At 43.6% G+C, this 19,945-nt stretch overlaps 1 protein-coding gene across 1 annotated transcript in view; it reads right to left on the reverse strand.

Moving 5' to 3' along the window:
- Window positions 1–3,274: 3,274 nt before the first annotated feature.
- LOC121161214 (probable histone-lysine N-methyltransferase PRDM7) overlaps window positions 3,275–19,945 on the reverse strand; it is a 28,563-nt gene continuing 11,892 nt past the window's right edge. Inside the window, exons 6-7 of the mRNA XM_040987520.1 lie at window positions 5,538–5,622; window positions 3,275–3,356 (exon numbers count right to left, since the gene is read on the reverse strand). Coding sequence (XP_040843454.1) covers window positions 3,275–3,356; window positions 5,538–5,622 — 167 coding nt within the window. The remainder of the gene's footprint in view (window positions 3,357–5,537; window positions 5,623–19,945) is intronic.

Below are 19,945 nucleotides of genomic sequence, written 5' to 3' on the forward strand. Positions count from 1 at the left end.
CTTTTGTCTGATAACCTTAAGTTGATGAGTCTGCTCAACAATGGGCCTGATTCTATAAGCCTGATTCTATAACGTTCTTAGTTAGGGCCCCATTTTGTTAGTTGCAATAACAGTATCAGGTGACAAGATGTGGGGGAGCATATAGGAAACACTTATCTGTTAGGTGCCTTTTTGAAAAGCAGCTTTAAATCCTCCAGAGCATCCCAGGTTGGTTCTATAGAATCTGGTTGACCTTAGACCATAGAGTCAGTATCTACCCCAGGAGGGAAAATGACTTTGTACATCAGGGCAAAGACTGAGGCTACAAAGACCCTTACCAATATCAGCCCTAACAAAGGGGCAGGTGTCAGAGGAATAACAAGTAAAGAGTGATAGAAGTGGAGATATCCCCAAGTACAAGCCCACGGCCAGAGATGTCCCATACAGTTACTTTGAACGGACCTCAGTCTAGGAGAGAAGGGCAAGGCAGAGAATCAAGCACCTGTGTCCAGCAAGAAAATGACCTTTTGAGAACTCACCATCAGGGAGACTTGAGGCTCCTCAGTATGAACTCAGATGGTGGGAGCCTAGATAGGAGTCCCTGGGATCCATCACTGGGGGGTCCTGGTTAGCAGACCCCTGCTCTCTCTGGAGCTGGGGGCAGCACGATTTCCAATGATCCCCTTTGCAGACGAGACATGGTCCCGGAGGAGACTCCTGGCCTGTGGTTCGAGGGCACTCCCTCTGGAAATGTCCTGGCTTCCCACAGTTGTAGCAGCACCTCATGGTCCTTTTCCCTGGGGTGGATGCACTCATAGCGGCCAGCATCTCACTGTGGCGCCTGTCCTTCTGCCTTTCCTTCTCTAAGTCTCGATTATAGTAAACAGCATTGGCTGCCTGGATCAACTGGTCCAAGGAAGACTTGTCAGGGTCTGCCATAAGCTTTTGGAGCTTTCTCCTGATATCTGGGGCAGACTGTACAAGGAACTTGTCCTTGAGGATCGCTCCACCCTCCGCTGTATCTGGGTCTAAATTAGTGAACTTCACAATTGCCCCCTTGAGGCGTTCTAGAAAGGTCATTGGTGGCTCATTCTCCCCCTGATGGACAGTGGTGAGCTGGCTATAGTTCAAAGGCTTAACTTTCGCCCTTCTTAATCCCTCTAGAATACAGTAAATGAAGTGATTTCGTTCCCACTCATGTCTTTCGTCCTGTGGGTCCCAGTTGGGATTCTTTGTGGGGATTGCCTCTGCTCCAATGGGGATGTTTGCCTTGTCTCTGATGCTTTTCCCCTGAGATGCATAATAATTGTTTCCAGCCTCACGAGCTTTTTCCAGCACCCTCTTTCTTTCTAAGGCATTTAGGGTGTCATCTAATAGTAACATTACATCCTTCCAAGCTAGGTCATATACCAACTGGAGTCGCTCAAAAGTTTGTACATATTGATCAGGGTTGTCGGTGTAACTGCCCAAATCATTCTTTATTTCCTTGAGTTCTCCAAGAGAGAAAGGCTTGTAACCAATCTGTACACCAAACTCTCCTACCCCCACAGCCTGAAGAGGAAGCATGGCTTCTCCTTTCACTGGAGGATAAGACCTAGAAGCCTTTTCCTTTGATGCCTGTGGATAAGGGGGGCAGGGCTCCTCCGGATAAGATAAGCAGGGACTAGGTCCCTGTGGAGGAGGGGCTGATGGAATCCCTTCAGGTGATTCCTTCAGTGAAGGAGGATCTTTATTCACTTGCAAATTACCTTCTTCCTTTGAGTCAGAAATGGCCAACTCCCCAGTTGTCTGAATTAGGTTTTTTTCTATTCTGCCATTCTTAAGATGATCCCGAAGATGGAGAAACATTCGAATATATGAAATTTCTACCCACCTTCCCCAACGTCTACAATAATTGTCCAGCTCTGAAATAGTATGGTAATTAAGACTCCCTGTGGGAGGCCAAGTTTCACCATTAGCAAGAGAGTATTTGGGCCAAGCCTTCATGCAGAAAAAGATCAAGTCCTTTTTGCTCACTGATCCGGGAACCAAATATGTCCCAATGTTTAAGGATACAACCAAGAGGAGTTCGGGAGTCCACTCGCGAATGTTGAGATCCCATCTGAGCAATAAAGAGACAATGAACAGGCTAGAGAGAGAGACTTGCCCCCTTCTCCCTTGTCTAGCCTATGCCCAAAGTGTATGTCAGAGCTGGGGGCAAGTCCAGTCTGACCCCGTGCGCAGTCATTACAGGAGTGGTCCTGCTGTCTGCCGGGACAGGATCCACAAGCTTGGGGACTACCACTATTACCCCTGCCTCGCCCCACCTGTCCGTGATCATGATCATTGTCCCATACCTTGTGCGCGGTCATTACAGGAGTGGTCCTGCTGTCCGCCGGGACAGGATCCACGAGCTTGGGGACTACCACTATTACCCCTGCCTCGCCCCACCTGTCCGTGACTATCTCAACCCCCTGTGGAGGCTCCGGAACCTTTGGTAACCACTTCTCCATGGTGATCCTTTTCCTGAAAATCTAAAGTAGCCCTGTAGCTAAGGAACATAACTGCTAATGTTTATTGCTTGAACTTTCTTCTCGGCCTGATCAAAATAAAAGCCCATAGAAATGTGCACGATCTCAATATGGCTGAAAGTTGGCAAGGCACGGAGCTGGCCTTAAAATAGGCTTGCCCCAAAACAAACTGGGAAACAAAAAAGCAAACTGGAAAATAGCAAGGGCAAGTTTCTCAAATTGCCTTGGGCTAGCTGATTGAGTTCCCCCATCCCAAATGGTGCCTGTTAAGAATCACAATAGGAATGCAAATAGAACCTTGGTGTTAAATTCCTGAGCCAGCATACTCCAAGACTGCCCCTCCCTTTTCCATGGCTGGTTCTGGCTTCAAAGGTGATAAGGTTTCTACCTGGCTGCAGGTTCCCTGAATTCCTCAAAGACTCCCTGTGGCTATCGGAGCTTCTAAGGGAAAAATCTCCTAACAGCGCAGCTCCAAATGCGCTCTCCCATTCTAAGGCTGTTTGGATTTCAGAGGCGGGAAGCTGCTTGGGTGATAGACCGGAGATGGGAGACAGAACAAAGGGACTGGCCTTTTCTCAACTCATCTGGGGAGTGTAGAGGGGGTCGTCCAAAGCTCCGCACGAGTCACTTTAAGGGATCAACCCAAGCCGCACACTCGTGGGGGTGGCCAGGAGTCTCACCCCTCCTCCACCGAGGAGAGACCAGCCCGAAACGTGGCTGGGAGCTCGGCACTAGGGTACCCATTCGGGCGGTCGGCGTTCAGAATCCACCTGGGGAGTTTCTAGTCACGCAGAAGTGTCGCCTCTGCCAGAGACTGTCAGTCCTCCTCCAGATTTCCTCCGAACACACGCACCCACGGCCTTGCTCCTGAAAGGAGAATGAAGGTGATAGGAAAGGGCAAAGAGGTGGTTAGGGATTAGGCCTCTGGAAGCCTGAACAGCCGCCCTTCCTTACACCACCCCCCTAATTATACAATCCCTCTGGAGGTTCGACCATAGCTAGGCCGTGGCCGGGGGTCCTCCGTGTTCATGCAGAGCCATGGGGTGCCAAGGGTCACTTCCACGGGTGCAGTCCCACTTGAGGGAAGGCATACAGACCTTGTGAAGTCTTCTCTCAGTTGAGCTGGGCCACGTGGCTCCCGTCTAGTCTCTTTTTTCGAGCCCCACGTTGGGCGCCAGGGAAAATATGTTACCAGAAATGCCCGGTGGGTTCTTTCCTCAGCTTAGTATAGAAATAAAAAGCCGGGAATCTGTTGCAAACAGAAAAGTTTATTTGCGAAGGGACCAGGGAGCAGGGAAGGGAAGGAAGGGGAAGCACCTCCGGAAGAGAAGCCGGGAGGTGGGGTGCTCTCGAGAGAGGAGGGAGAGAGAGACACCAAAGGTTTGAGAAAGGGTCTAGGGGTTTTAAGAATTCCTTGACCCCTCCTTGTTGGGCGGGGAACCTATAGGTGAGATGTTCCCCATTGGTGGTCTCTTAATTAGTTAAGAAATGGGTGGGCAATGCTGGTGCCACCCACCTGAAGGTGTGGCCAAGACCTCAGAGGACCTGGATGGTCTAAATATCCATGAGGACATGGATAGAATCTGGGGATGAAGCACTGACAGGAGACCAATGATGGTGGAAATCTCCCCATAGTTTATTACTTCTTATATACTCTGTCAATATGATGTCAAGCAGTCCCATTACACCAGCTGCTTTCAGCCACAAGCCCACACCCTGCAGTGCTCAGCTTAACAAGTGCTAATCAACTCCTTAGCACACAACAGGTCCCACCCCCCTTTTTTTTTTTTTTTTGTTTCAATGCAGACTTGAATATGCCTGTCTTCAGTTGTGAACTCTCACAACTGCCTTACCCATATCAGGAATCTCCATAGCATGACAGAAACCCTGTCTTAGGTTGGAGTGTGTCAGGTCCATCTTAACCATAACTGGCTACCATTAAATGTGTTGTCTGCTGCAGCTGCAGCTACAGCTGCAGAAAATATACTTGGGGAGGCTGATGACCCTGTTCCATGGCTAGGCAAGTCTTTAATGTGGTAGCAATTAGCTGACAGCATTTCACGGGCTTGAGAAACAAAGACCTGCACAAGTGAAACATATATAAAGGCATAATGTAGGACAAGAGACCTATATCACACAGCCTCTGCTGTTCCTCTGCCAACAAAACAACCCACTGTTACAAAGCAAGTATGTCAACAACACGTGTTAAGTTGTTCCATAGCCCACTCAGTTCTGCAAGCTTGTTCATTGTCACCAGAGTAGCTGGTGGTTTGTGGCTGGTGACATACTGGCTATGATGTTCACCATTATGCCAAAGTCTCTTTTAAGCTTTTCAGAAAAACAGAGGATTCTCCATTAGCCCCTTCAGTCACAGGCAAGATTCTGGGCAGCTGCATAATGAGAACATTAGCATTATAACTATCACCAATTTGTGGATGTAAGCTGAGGCACAGCCTGCCTGTGTGTTGTAGTTTATTTATTTATTCTTTTTACCCCAAATAAGGAGGCAATCTCAATTTCTGTCTCGCAGGAAAGAAGAATTTTCATGTGGACACAGTGAAATTTCAAAGCAAAATTTGTTAGAAAAGTTGAGAAAGGAGATTCTGTCCTAGTGACATGGGGCTTTGAGATCCTCTGCCATCATGGCAGGAGTAAAAGCAAGAGAGACAAACCTGAATTAATGGTGAGGAGAGCAGCTTTAAAGGTGTGCTTCAAAGAGGCTCTACAAAGACAAAAGGAAATTTCTGGTCACGCTGGTGTCTGGCTTTGGGGCAAAAGACCAGACAGGTGTCAGACATTGGACATTCCTGGCCTTGGGAATATGAGTAACACTTCCTCCAGTCCTTCAATGATAAGGAGATTAGGGTGATGCTCTTCCACACAATGGCTGGAGATAAGGGCTGATGCATCAGTTGGGGAATTAATATGCTAAAAGCACCATTGTCCCTTGGAAGAGACCTCCTCTGGTGAATGCAAGACATGATGGGGTAAAAATGCTCTTTTATATTTGAGGAAAAATGATAACTTGGGGACACAGAATAAACTAACTGCCTACTATCCAATATAACTCCAGCATTCCAACATGCTGTCAGGGTGCACTGGAACTCGGTGTCATTCACTTCAGAGGTGTTTCCTGTATGTAAGAGAGAAACATGGGGATAACACAGGCAGACACAAGCTTAAGGTTCAAGCAGCTGAGGTCCACCCACGTGAGCAAGTCCCAAAGTCCAGAGGAGGGATGGAACTTATACATTCCATAGGAATAATTGCATTCCTGAAGAAGGAACAACAGTGCACATGCCAGTGCATGTCCATGCCCCACAAAGATGTCAGATAGAAAAGGTTGGTATTTTCCCAGTGGCACTACACTTGAATGATAAGAAAAAGCACAGGCAGAAATTGAGCTATTTATAAAGGGAGGGCTAGACCCCCAACAACTAGTGACACTCAGGAGATAGTCTGATCATCTAGTTTAAGGAGAAACTGGCAGGAAGTATCAGGTCCTAGGTGCTCATAGGAGAAAGTAAAGAGAAAGAGAGGGTTGCTTAACAAATACTAACGTACTTATATAATATAAAATGTTCTAATATAGTTGCTTGTTGAGTCGATCTTCTGACTCAAATGCCACCAGCGTAGCCGGTATGCAAGTTTCACAAAACTCTGCAGCAGGAGCTTGCTGGACAAGTCTCTCAGGAATCCACTGTGGACTATTTTCATTTTCTGGGATAACATAAACTGATCCTCACCCCCATTCATGAGGACAGGATCTGGGGCCTTGCCACTGACCAGTCAAGGGAAACTTGCAGAGCAGATAACTCTTCTGCTTCTGAGATGGATTCCAATGACAATCTGCAACAGACTGCCCTTCACCATCCAATGTTAGAAAATTCAAAATAAATATATGAGGCTCAAATAATTGCAGGGCGTGCTATATTCCTGCTTTTTTGTTTTAGTAGGGTAATCCTTAGTAGTATGGTTGCCACGTTCCACAATATCTTGTCTTTGAGGATACTAAGTAGAGGGGCCTTAGATCTGAGTTACCAGGTTGCTTACTCTTATGGGGACAGTATAAAATGAAACCTGTGGCATGGCACAGTGGCGCAAGTGGTTAAGGTCCTCGCATTGCACGCCTGGGATCCCATATGACCGCTGGTTCTATCGCGGCAGCCCGCTTCCCTTCCAGCTTCCTGCCTGTGGCCTGGGAAAGCAGTCGAGGAGAACCCAAAGCTTTGGGACCCTGCACCCGCGTGGGAGACCGGGAAGAGTCTCCTGGCTCCGGATCGGCATAGCATTGGCCATTGCGTTCACTTGGGGAGTGAATGATCGGACAGAAGATCTTCCTCTCGGTCTCTCCTCTCTGTATATCCGCCTTTCCAATAAAAAAAAATAATAAAAAACAAATCTTTAAAAAATGAAAACTGTCTGTGCTCCCAACTCCTTGAAACTTTTGAGGATTGGAAGTCAGTGTTGTCACATGGTCTGTCAGTCCTCGCTTTGTGTGGACCCTAACTCTGGGGTTCATCCATGTGGTTCCCATTTCACTGGATGCGCTGAGGACTTCCCACTCTGAGGGGATGCTCTTTCAGTGAAATGTGACAGTTATGCACAAGGCCTTCCTCTATGGGTTGTGGGCAGGAACAGAGTGCATTGTGATGTTCCATCCTGTTCTGTTGGTATAAGCCATATTTTAAAAATATATATTTGTTTTAACGTTTATTTCATTTTTATTGGAAGTCAAATACAAAGATTTATGGAAGGATAGAGATTTAGATCTTCTTTTCGTTGATTGACCACCACCCCCCAAGCTACTGCAGCAGATGATGCAGAACTGATCTGAAGCCAGGAGCTAAAAGTTCTTCTAGTTTTCCCATGTGTTTTCAGGATCCCAAGGCTTTGAGCCTTCTGAATGCTTTCCCAGGGCACAAACAGGGAGTTGAATGGAAAGCAGACATCCAGGATAGAAGCTGCATCATTATGGGATCTGGTCGTGTGCAAACTGAGGACTTAATCACACCAAGCTTCCACTCCAGGCACTAAGAGATTTCTGTTTTAAGATGAATATTTTCCTTGACAAAGTAGATTTACAGAAAGAAGGAGAAGCAGATGGATATGTCTTCCATTAGCTGTCTCACTCCCCTGATGCCCACAACGGCCTGAGCTGAGCTGATCCAAAACCAGAAGCCAGGAGCTTCTTTCAGGTCTCCAAGTGGGTTCAGGCTCTCATGGCTTTGCACCATCCTCAGCTGCTATCGCAGGCCACAAGCAGGGATATGGATGGAAAGTTGAGCATCTGGAATTTTATCTGGCTCCAAAGGGGATCCAAGCCTTTGTAAGGCTAGGATTTAGCCACTGAGCTATTGTGTTGGACCTTGGGCATGTTATTTTTGTTGTTGTTGTTATTTTTCTGTAATTTGCATGTGCACTTTCTTTACCATGTGAACTTTCACACTCACTGAAACTCCTACACATATCTCTTTAAAAGATAGATTGGTATTGTGAAAAAGAAAAAGCAAACACAAACAAACAAAAAATAAGATTTATTGGGTTCCCCTCATTTACTACTACGCCTACTGATAGTGGTTGCATAGCAATCTAATTCGTACCTGTGGCCCTGCCGTAACTTACTGGTGCTGGTTTGAATCCTGGCTGTTCCAGTTCTGACCCAGCTGAGTGACAATGCACCTAAGAAAGCAGTATCAAATGGCCTAAGTACTTGGGCTCCTGCACTCACATGGGAGACCAGAAGAAGCTCCATGCTCTGGGCTTCAGTTTGGCCTAGTCCTGACTATCAAAGTCACTTGTGTTGTGAACGTATGCATGTAAGATCTCTGATTATGCCTTTCCAATCATCTTTATGAGAGGGTACACAAATATATAAGTGTATTTATACACAGTATGAATGTATATGTACATCATTCATATCAGCTTTGTATCATAAATATACAAATATACACATTCCAAAATTCAGAAGTGTTGGAAGGACATGGAAGAGATCCCACTTTCTCTTAAGAAACCAATCAGAAGACAAACATTGGAGTTGATGGATAGAGCACCTAACCTACTCTGACCATGACATCCTGCATATGCATCAGACATTCACTTTTTCCACCCTTTCAATGCTTCCTCCTTATGTGTGGATGAAAGCAAGATAGAAGTGATCAGCCTGGTCACCAGTGTGCAGGTATCTGTGGGTTCTCCTGGAGCAGTGACCTGAGGGAAGGCCATGTTGGACTTTTACCAGATGTTTGATGATGATGATGACAGGATGGGCAGGACAGTAGGTGGAGGTATAGAGAAGCTTAAATAGTGTGTTGTAATGGGCCTGAGAGGAGTGTGTGGTCTCGCAGCTCCCACTGGAAAAACTCTACGGGAGGGAAAATAGCTCCTATATGGGGAATAGGAGGACAGATGATTTGAGAGCAGCTGGAAGATTTGGGTGCTGGCATCAGCCTCAGTGATACGGGATGGTGGGCAGCAAGGCATGTGTGCTTGTGCTGGTGAACAGCAATGACTCTTCCAGATCTCTCATGTGTCTGCTGCCTCTCATGAGTTTTCACTGTCCTAGATGGCTTTCCCAGGCCACAAGCATGGAGCTACATGGGAAAAATGACCACCAGCATTTGAACCAGAAGCTTTATGGAATCCTGGCCTACGCAAAGTAAGGCCTCAGCATCTAGACTAGCGTGCCATGACACGACTTCCAATCCTGAATCACTATCATTAACTAGACAACTCTGTTTTGGACCTAAATCACCTTGTTTTATGAGGTAATTATCCAAGACCTAGAACCATATTGGCACACATTGATTTTGCTGCCATATGTGGATGATTTACTCCTCACCAGTCTGTCTGTGGAAGATTGCCAGAGAGCTACTAGAAACTTGCTTGAAGAGCTAGGAAGGTTGAGTTGTTGTGCCAGTTCAAAGAAGGCCCAGATGTGCAAACAGTTGGTAATCCACCTGGTGTATAAACTTAAGGAAGGGGCTCAAAGCCTAACAGCAGTCATGAAAGAAACTTCACAGATTTCCCATGCCCACCTCCCCATGAGAGGTGTGAGTATTCTTAGGGTCAATGGGTTATTGCAGACTCTGAATACTGAGTTATGCACAGTTGGCTCGGCTCCTGTATGAGGCCACTAAAGAGCAAAAGCACTAGACCTGGCTAGACAGACAGGAGCAAGCCTTTGAAGAACTGAGGGCTGCCCTCATTAAAGTCGCAGCACTGATACTCCAAACCATTAAATCCTTTCATCCTCTTGAGGAATGAAAGAAAGGGGATTGCAAAAGGAGTCCTAACACAACAGCTGTGCCCATGGAAATGACCAGTAGGTTATCTATCAAAGAAACTATATCATGTTGCTGCTAGGTGGGCACTGTGCCTCCGTGTCATAGCTGCTATTGCACTCATGGTGTGGGACACAGACAGACTGACTTTTGGCAAGAACTTGAAGATTGTAGCTCCTCATGCTGTGCAGGGAGTCCTGAGACAACCCCTGATAAGTGGATGAGCAACGCGAGGCTCATGCACTATCAGGGGCTCTTTGTAGATTCTCCTGGATTGGGATTTCTCAAACCATTCATTTTGAACACTGCCTAACATGCACATGGAAACCTTCCTTCATGACTGCCATGAGACCTTGTCACAAGTCACTCAAGCTTGCCACGATCTCCTGGACCTGCCCTTGCTGAACAGTGAGTTAACCTGGTTCATGGATGGTAATAGCTTAGTGAAGACTGGAATACAAATGGCAGGGGCAACAGTGGTCGATCACAATGGGGAAGTGGTCTGGAGCCATGCCCTTCCCCTGCGATCCTCAATGAGGAAGGCAGAGCTGATTGCACTACCTGAAGCTCACGTACAAGTGGGAGGATATAAGTGACTGTTTACACAGATAGCCATTATGCCTTCAGTACTACATATGTTCACTGAGACATCTACCTTGAGCGAGGCTTCATGACAACAGATGGAAGGGAGCTGCAAAACCTGACAGAAGTACAACACCAGCTTACAGCAATAGAGAAACCCAAGGCAGCTGCCACGGTGCAGGTTCCTGGTCACCAGTCAGTAAACACTGCTGAGACAGTGGGGAACCACTGTGCACATAAAGAAGCAAGATGGTGTGCCATTGCTGTTGCCACATTGCCCCAGCCATGATTTGGAGTGAATCTAATGTAAACACCTTCAGGAGACCAAGTCACACAATTGGTAGAGTGACTTGGAGGGAACACTGCTTTTGCCTGCAGAACTGGGAAAATTTTTCAAACCAACTACATTAAACTGCCCACCTAGTGTTGAGAAAACCGCTGTTTTTTTTCAATACTGCCTCCCTCTGCTTCCCACATCAGACTTTGAGGCCAGATTGTTATTGGTGTGGAATGCAGGATGCCAGGTGATGAAACCTGGCAAGAGAGAATTCACACATACAGGTACTCAGGTTTGGAGGAGGACACCGGGACATACTTGGGGAGTAGACTTTGCAGAGGTAAGGCTGGGAAAGTTCAGGTACCAGTATCTTCTAGTCTTTGTAGACACATTTTCAGAGTGGGTAGAAGCATTCCCTACGAAGAAGGAAACCAGTGAGGTAGTGGCTAAAGCATTGCTTGAGGAACTTATACCTCGATATGGGGTTCCAGTAATGCTACGATTGGACAAAGGCCCAACTTTCATTAATAAGGTCCTGCAAGGGCTGGCCCAACCATGGGGGCAGATGATTGGAAGCTCCATTGTGAATATAACCCACAGAGCTCAGGGCACGTCGAAAGGATGTACAGAAACCATTAAGGAGACCTTATCTAAATTAGCCTTTGAGACTGGCAAATACTGGGTGATTCTCTTTCGCTTCACCATCTTCTGAGCTTGGAATTCTCCTTATGTGCATGGATTGACCGCATTCAAAATTATGTACAGGGCTCTGCTCCCTATTGTCCAATGAGCTCTCTCTATGAACAAGACCAAGGTGGCTCCAAATTACTTGGTCAGCATGCAGGCATTGCTTGTGGTGCAACAAGAGATTTGGATCGTACTGCAGGCTTATTATGAAAGCAATGAATATTCGAGCCGGGAGCATGGTATTGTCCGGGGGTACAGGGTCTGGGCACAATGTCTTTAAGAAAAACTCGTGCCACATTGGAATGGCCCATATGTTGTGCTTTTTTCACTAAATGTTGATGGAATTGGACCATGGGTGCATCACTCACATGTCTGAAAGGCCGCTGCTCCACTCTCCCATCCCTGAGCTAGAAACCAGCACTTCCTGGAAAGCACAACGTCATCCCAGCGACCCACTAAGACTCAAGCCAGTGAAAATCTCTAATTCATGCACATGATCTATGTGCACAGTCCATGCACAATCTATGCACACAGTCTGCATGTTCCTCGGACTCATCTTCATAGTCCTTGCAGGCTTAGTTGTTGAGGCCACTGCTGACAATCCTCATCAGCCTTGTAAAGCAGGCATTTACATACTCGGATTTAATCCAACTCTGTTTTGTTCACCTATTGACATGGGAAATGTGGCGTTCTCCTTCTTGGGTTAAGAATTCCTGTGGCAAGTGCTGTGTGACTTAGTCAAAGTTAGATTCACTGAGCTACAGAAGAAAGATAGCAGGTGGATATCCAGATTGACCTGGGTGTCATGTTATATGATGCATACATTTTAGGGTCCATGCAGGGGATTTGGGGGTCATGAAGGTTTGAATACTATTACTCTGTTACAGGCAGGCCACAAGGAATCTCCCACTGTGTGACAGGGCCCGGCGTATATCTGTACAACCACCTGAATGCAGCTCCACCTTACTTTGCATGGACTCTGGACCACCCTGCGGAAGAATTCTAATCCATTCAGGCATTGTTTGCTACTGTGGAGTTTGCTTCTTTACTCAATGTGAGCTTGGAGGTTAATCTCAATCATAACATCTTGCAAAAGGGCCTTTTACTATTCATACTGTCTTGGCTGTCCCCATTGACTTCATGGTAATCAAGGGACCTATTTTTAGTTTTTCATTCTTTCCTTGATTTTTAGGTTCTCCTTTTCTTTGTGATACAAGATTAAGTTGTAGAATAAGAATTGTAGCAGGAACTTCAACTGGTTTTACTTGAAACAAATGGCAGAATTATCCATAGAAACACCTCCTTGACCATGACGTAAAAGGTCTGAGCCAGAGTTTCGCTGTTTCTGCATAAATACAATGGAAAACGTTATTTTCCTCCAATAGAACAGAAAATAATTCTGGAGTAGCTGTTCAAATCTCAGATGACATAGACTTCAATGTGACAAACATCAAAACAGCAGAGATGGACACTTCATATTGCTGAATGGAACCTAGGCAGGAAATGATTACCATTGTAAACTTCTACACAGCAAACAGAGGTGCACGCAGCTGCATGAAGCAATTGCTGCTGGAGTTAAGAGGGAATGTAGATGCACATAAAATAATCATGGGAGAACTCAACACCGCATTAACTCTGACAGGCCAAAGAATCAGAAAGTTAACAGAGAAATAGTAGAACTCACACAGACCATAGGAATAATGGACTTGGCAGATATTTACAGAACTCTCCACCCCATAGATGCAGAATATACATGTTTTTCAGCAGTGCATGGCACCTTCTCAGAATTGACCAGAAGATAGGGCACAATGGGAGACTCACTAACTTCAAAATTAGGAATCATAACAAGCACCTTCTCAGACCACAAAGGAGTGAAAGTGGAAATCAATAAATCAAAATGCCCCAAGACTTACGTAAAAACCTGGAGACTGAATAATAATACTACTAAATGAACAATGGGTCAGAGAAGAAATAAAGGACGAGATCAAAAAATTTATGGAAACCAACGAAAACTCAGATAGAATGGTCCAAAACTTGTGGGGCACCACCAAAGCAGTGTTGCATGGTAAATTCATAGCAATCGGTGCCTATGTCAAAACCCAAGGAAGATGCCAAATACAGGAATTAAATACACACCTCCAGAAATTAGAGAAACAACAACAAAATGACCCTTCAAACAAAAGAGAACAAATCATCAAAGCAAGGGAGGAAATAAAGCAAATAGAATTTAAAAAGAAAAAAGAAAATACTAATCACAAAATCAATGAATCAAAAAGCTGGTTCTTTGAGAAGATAAATAAAATAGACAGCCCACTGACCCGTTTGACAAAGAAAAAAATGAGAGAAAACGGGAATTAGTAGCATCAAGGATGAAAAAGGCAACATAACAACTGACACAACCTCAGAAGCAACAAAAGACATGAACAAACCTGTAACTGAGATATTGATTGAGTCAGTGATTAAAGATCTCCCAACAAAGAGAAGTCCAGGTCCAGATGTTTCACTACAGAATTCTACAAAACATTCCAAGCAGATCTAACCCCAATTCTCCACAATCTCTTTAAAACAATAGCAAAGAAAGCCACCCTTCCAAACTCATTCTATGAAGCCAACATCACCTTAATTTCAAAACCAGGTAGAGAACTAACAGAGAAGGAAAACTCCAGACCAAACTCCCTGATGAACATTGATGCTAAGATTCTTAATGAAATCCTAGCCAATAGAATTAAAAAAAAAAAAAAAGACATATTTCATCCAGATCAAGTAGGATTCAACCCTGCATGCAGGCATGATTCAACATTTGAAAATCCATAAATATGATACATCACATTCCAAAACTGAAGAATTGAAATCATACAATGGTATCAATTGACACACAAAAAAGCTTTTGACAAAATCCAACACCACTTCGTGCTATAAACCCAAACCAGGGTAGGCGTAGAAGGAACAATCCACAACATAATCAAAGCAATATACAAAAAACCCAACACTAGCATTAGACTGGATGGAGAAAACCTGGAACACTTTCCACTGAGATCTGCAACAAGACAAGGATGTTCACTATCACCATTGCTATTCAACATAGTCTTAGAGGTACTTGCAGAGGCCATAAGACAACAAGAAGAAATTAAAGGAATCCAAATGAGGAAGGACGAAGTCAAGCTTTCACTATTTGCAGATGACATGATCATTTACACAGAAGAATCAAGAGACTCTACAGAGATTGCTAGAACTTATACAAGAGTTTGGACAAGGGGCAAGGTACAAACATATGAACAAAACATAACAGCCATAGTGTATGCAAACAGTGCCAAGATGGAAAAAGATCTAACCAGCACAGTCCCATTCAAAATAATAGAGAAGAGCATGGAGTATCTAGGAATAAACCTCACAAAAATGCACGAGACCTCTTTGAAAGAAACTACAGTAAGCCTAAAAATGAAATTGAGGAAGACTTCAAAAGAAGGAGAAACTCCAATGCTCTTGGATAGGTAAAATCAATACTGTAAAAATGACTATGCTACCAAAAGTAATATACACATTCAATGCAATTCAAATCCAAGTACCCAAAACATTCTTCATAGAACTTGAAAAAAATGATACAAAGGTTCATCTGGAAACATACACACATCCACTCACACACACACACACAAACACACACACATACACAAACACACAACAATGAGGAGCTAGACCATCTTGAAGAATATGAAGTTAACTGGGAAACCACAGTTCTGGACCTCTGGACATACTATAGGGTGGTGGTTATTAAAACAGCCTGGTACTGGCAAGAGATAGAGAGGAAGACCAATAAAATAGAATAGAAACAACTGAAGGGAACCCACATAGATACAACCAAATAATTTTTGACTAAAAAACAGACGACAATGCATGGAAATGGGAAGTTGTCTTCAATAAATTCTGTTGGGACAACTGGCTAATAGCCTTAAAAACCACAACACAGACCCACATCTTTCACCATACATAAGATCAAAGCTAAATGGATAAAAGGCCTAAACATTCACCCAGAAAGTTTCAAACATTTGGAAGAAAATGATGGACACATGGGGCAAGAGTTAGGTGTAGGCACTGACTTTCTAAATAGAACACCAACAGCAATAGCAATCAAATAACCAAAATTAAGAAATGGGTCTACATCAAACTAAGAAGCTTCTGCACAACAAGGGAAAAAATCAACAAAGGAAAAAAGTAACTCACAGGATGGGAGAAGATCTTTGCACACTACATAGGTGATAGGAGGCTTAACTCCAGAATACACAAAGATCTCCAGAGAAATCAAAACACCAAAACAAACCACTCAAAAAATGGGCACGGGAAATGGGCCGACATTTCACAAAGGAACAAATGCAAATGGCAAACAAACATATGAAAAAATGCTCAAGTTCCCTGGAAATAAAGGGAAATCCAAATTAAGACAGCAATGGGGTTCACAGAAAGACAGTAAGGATGGCACACATACAAAAAACCACCAACAACACTTGCTGGCAGGGTTGTGGGGAAAAGGGAAGACTTCTCCATTGCCAGTGAGAATGCAGGTTGGTGCAGCCTCTGTGGCAATCAGTGTGGAGAACACTCAAACAAATGAAAATCTGCATAGCATATGATCGAGCAATAGCACTCTTAGGAATATATCCAAAACACCTGCTACACGAGAAACTTACATGAACCCACATGTTCATAGCAGCACAATCAACAATTGCAAAACTTGGAAGCAACCCAAATGCCCATCAACAGAAGACTGGATAAGAAAACTATGGTTTCTTTGCTCCATGGAATACTACTAAGCTTAAATAAAAAAAAAAAATGAGAGAGGTGCACTTTATTGTGGGCAAAAGACCCAACTGGAAAGTATCATGCTAAGGGAAATGAGTCAGTCCCCAAAGGTTAGATACCACATGTTTTCCTTAATTTAAGCTATTGCTGTCAATCTCAAAAATGGTACCTGCAAATTGTAATATTATTTCAACCTCTAACATCCTGTATGTCATGTAACAAGAGAATGTGATGTAATCAATGAACCTACACTCAATGTGAGGCAGACTGCTCATGATCTTCATGAAAGAACTGTAAAACCTAATGTAACTTAAGACCCTATGCTTCTCAGTAATGGGGAGGGAGAGCAGAGAAATCATCCTTCTTCCTAGAATATTTGAGGCAAATCTAAAGTATAACCTATGAAGAACATAATTCATGTTTCCAGTATTTTGGAAGTTCTCCTGTATTATTTCATTGAACAGCTGTCGTAAGGCTGTCTCTCTTTCCACTCTCTCAGGAAGTCCTATTACTCTGATGTTTGACTTTTTAAAGTTGTCTTTCATTTCCTGAATGGTCCTGCTGGCTTTGTTCAGGTTTTTCTCCAGCTGTATAATGAGTTGCTTGTTCCCATTCTGATCGTCTTCCATTTCTGATACCCTATGTTCTGCTGAATTCATTCTGTTGGTAGATTGTCAACTTTGTACTATAAGTCAAGGAATCTATTTTTGACTTGCTTGATACCCACAACAACGTGATATTTGAATTCTTAGAACTCTTCCCAGTGTTTCTCACTGTCTCTGATGAATTTTATGAGTATTTTCTTAAATTCCTTCCCTGGTATCTCCTCAATGTCTTCATCTCGCTTCTCAGCGACAGGGGTTGGTTTTGGTTGTTTTGGGGGAGGTGCTGGTTTTTTGGTTTGAATCATTGCTTTTTCTGATACTTCTCCCCATTGTGTTTTGCTTTCTCATCATTTTGGACATAGTTTGACCTCAGTGCAGTAGCTTACAGTGGGTGTGTTCCTATTCCTGCTGTATGGATTGAAGACACCAACGTGATACTCTGTACTTTGTTGGGGACAGCATGCTTTGGTGGCTTGTTGGGTGTTTTTGTTTACCCTTGAATTTATACCTCTAAACCTGGTTCCCCTGTGGTTTGTTGGCTACTGCATTGACTTGAGTTGCTCTGAGGGTTGGGGAACTTGTAAGGAACTTTGTAACCTTGGGATTTCCTGTAATTACTCTGGGCAGATTTGGGTGCCTCTCAGCAAGAATCAGGCCTAATTCCCTTGGGATGTAGTAATTATAGGGCACCCCTCCTGAGGCTCAGTGTTGATAATCGCTACCACTACTGAGGCCTTTTTACCCTGGTTGTGCCCTGGGTGCTCTCCGTGGGGTGCACGTAGACACCCAATCTCCAATACTAAGGTGGTTACAGGTCTGGGGAGTGGGAGGTGGTAGCCCCTGGCCCGGCTGCCACTTTTGCCCAGGCTTGCCCTGAGTTCAGATGCGTTGCAAACTTCAGAACCTCTGGTGTGGCCCAGGGATTTTCATGGTAGCCATAGCCAACACCAGTTGCAGTGGGTTACCTGCAATCCCCTGGACACAGGGAAAGTGACAAGAGCACAGCAGCATAACAGAGACCAGATACACCTGTGGCAGTCAACAAACAGGCATGGAATCCAAACTCCAGGGATAGGCAAAACTACAGCAGCAGCCAGGTTAGAGAGGAAATTCACTGCGAGCTTATGAATTGGACACAGGAAGACAATGATCATTCTCTTGATGTGTTAGACTGGATAATTAACCACAGATGGAAAAGGTCATTTGGTATATTTGGCATTCACCTTACATAGATTGGTTTCACTTGTTCTTAGTTTATATCATCATTCAGGTATTTATAAGTTTTACTCAACTTCTTTCCTGTGTGTCCTGTGTGATAATCTCTACTACACAGATGCCTTTCTCTCAGGAACTTTTCATCCTTACTGTTAAAGTGTCTACAAGTGTTCTCTATTTTATGATTTGAGCTGGTATATACAAAGGTATGTGAATATAACCAGAACTGTGTTTCTTACCCATTTCTCAATCTATCTCCAATTGAATTTGATTATTTTCATCTCATAGATTCAAAATCTCTGGAATTTGCTTGAGTTTCCTGTTTCAGTGGTGCAATGAATTTGTTACAGTCAAGACATCAAGTGGCATTTTGAGAGAAGTGCACTAGGCTGATGAGATGGGTGCCTAAGATACTTGAGAACAGTTTCCCTACAGTAACACAGGGATTGTATGACATTGAGATTTCAAAGTGTGAAGGCAGAAAACTGGAGTGTAATTTGAGTAAATGTGTAGGAGTCATTGTATGGTGCAGATTCACAGAGTAGATTTATCACCTGATTCACTATTGTGAGTAGTAGTTCAGGGTTGTTAGCATGTGCACCACAGGACAAGAAATATCATTAGTTGGAAAGCATGCTTGAAATTGAAGTCTATGACCAAGGTATCAGGCGAAAGTTGCCTTAAGGGTTGCAATTTTACTTTAAATGCGGCAACTTTGCTATCCATGGTCAGGATCTATGCTATAGGACCAATTCTTGCAGAAATTGAAAGTGTTGCGTCCGTACTCGGCTGGTTGCAAAAATCTGAAGTCATATTCAAATGTATTGGCTTAGTTTTACCTTCTTCTAACAATAATTTGTTCTAACCCATGAAATATATGCCGATCAAATACCCAATGATATTTGCACAAGACATAAGAACCAGTGAAGACCAGTAAAAGTTTGCATTCATCAGGAGATACAAATGAAACAAAGAAAGATTCGCCAGTGACTTTTATATGGCAGACACAAACAGAGATAAGAAAAGAAAGATGTAATTTGTCCCATTAAAAATCAATAGCACACTAAACATGACCAGATGCTTAATTTGACTGGTAATTGTTCTCTAGACCAGTATCTTCTGAACAGGAAACATTTCTAGTATCTTCCTGTGGAACAATTCTGTTGTGATAGCAGAATAAATACTCCTTTGCAGAATTGCTTAGTAACTTATCATGGCTCCAAACTTAATGCTCAGTTGTTATTCATATGCTTTAAGACCCTGCCAAGACATAAATCATAAAGTTATTGTCCTAGGTGCACTTTGTGTGTTAGCCATGTTAGAGTCACGTGGCTAAAGAGTCCCATGAATTTTCATATTCTTGTTTGATAATACATTGTCATGATTTTGCAGTATGTATCCTGTGGATCCCTTACTTTTTCAGTATTATTTTTCAGCAAATATCATATGATTTTGCAGTATAAATCACATGGATACCTTAAGTGATAAATGGAATTTTCAAACACTTTGATTTGCAGAAAGAAACTATGTTCCTCCATTTAAAATTGAGGGGATAAGTAAAGCAGGGCTTGCTTAGAACAGAACATGTGGAATGTGTATAGTCTCTTCTCATTTTCACAGTAGTAAAGACAATAGCAAGATTGTGGAAATTTTGAACATATCTTTGAAATCAGTAACTATTAAATACTATCATAATGCCTTCATGTTGTTAAATGTAATTTTTTTAAACTCTGTGGTATTTTTATTTATGATCTCTTTGTGAAATAATTCTTTGTTGCCATTACACAGCCTTCATGCTCATATCACATCCATGTTTAAATTTCGCTCAGCCTATTGCTACGACATTTCATAGAGAAAACACTCATCTTTCGTGTCCTGCCAGTCTACTTCTGAATCAGTTCCCTGCTAACATGCGTGGGAAGGTAGCAGCAGATGATGGTTCAAGCCCTTGGGCTCCTGAAGCCATGTGAGAGATCTTCCAGAAGCTCCTGGATGCCAGCCTCCTAACTGCTC

The sequence above is a fragment of the Ochotona curzoniae genome, unplaced genomic scaffold (genome assembly GCF_017591425.1).
Source record: "Ochotona curzoniae isolate NIBS_2020 unplaced genomic scaffold, NIBS_Ocur_1.0 contig_4739, whole genome shotgun sequence".
In the NCBI taxonomy this organism is placed as follows: domain Eukaryota; kingdom Metazoa; phylum Chordata; class Mammalia; order Lagomorpha; family Ochotonidae; genus Ochotona; species Ochotona curzoniae.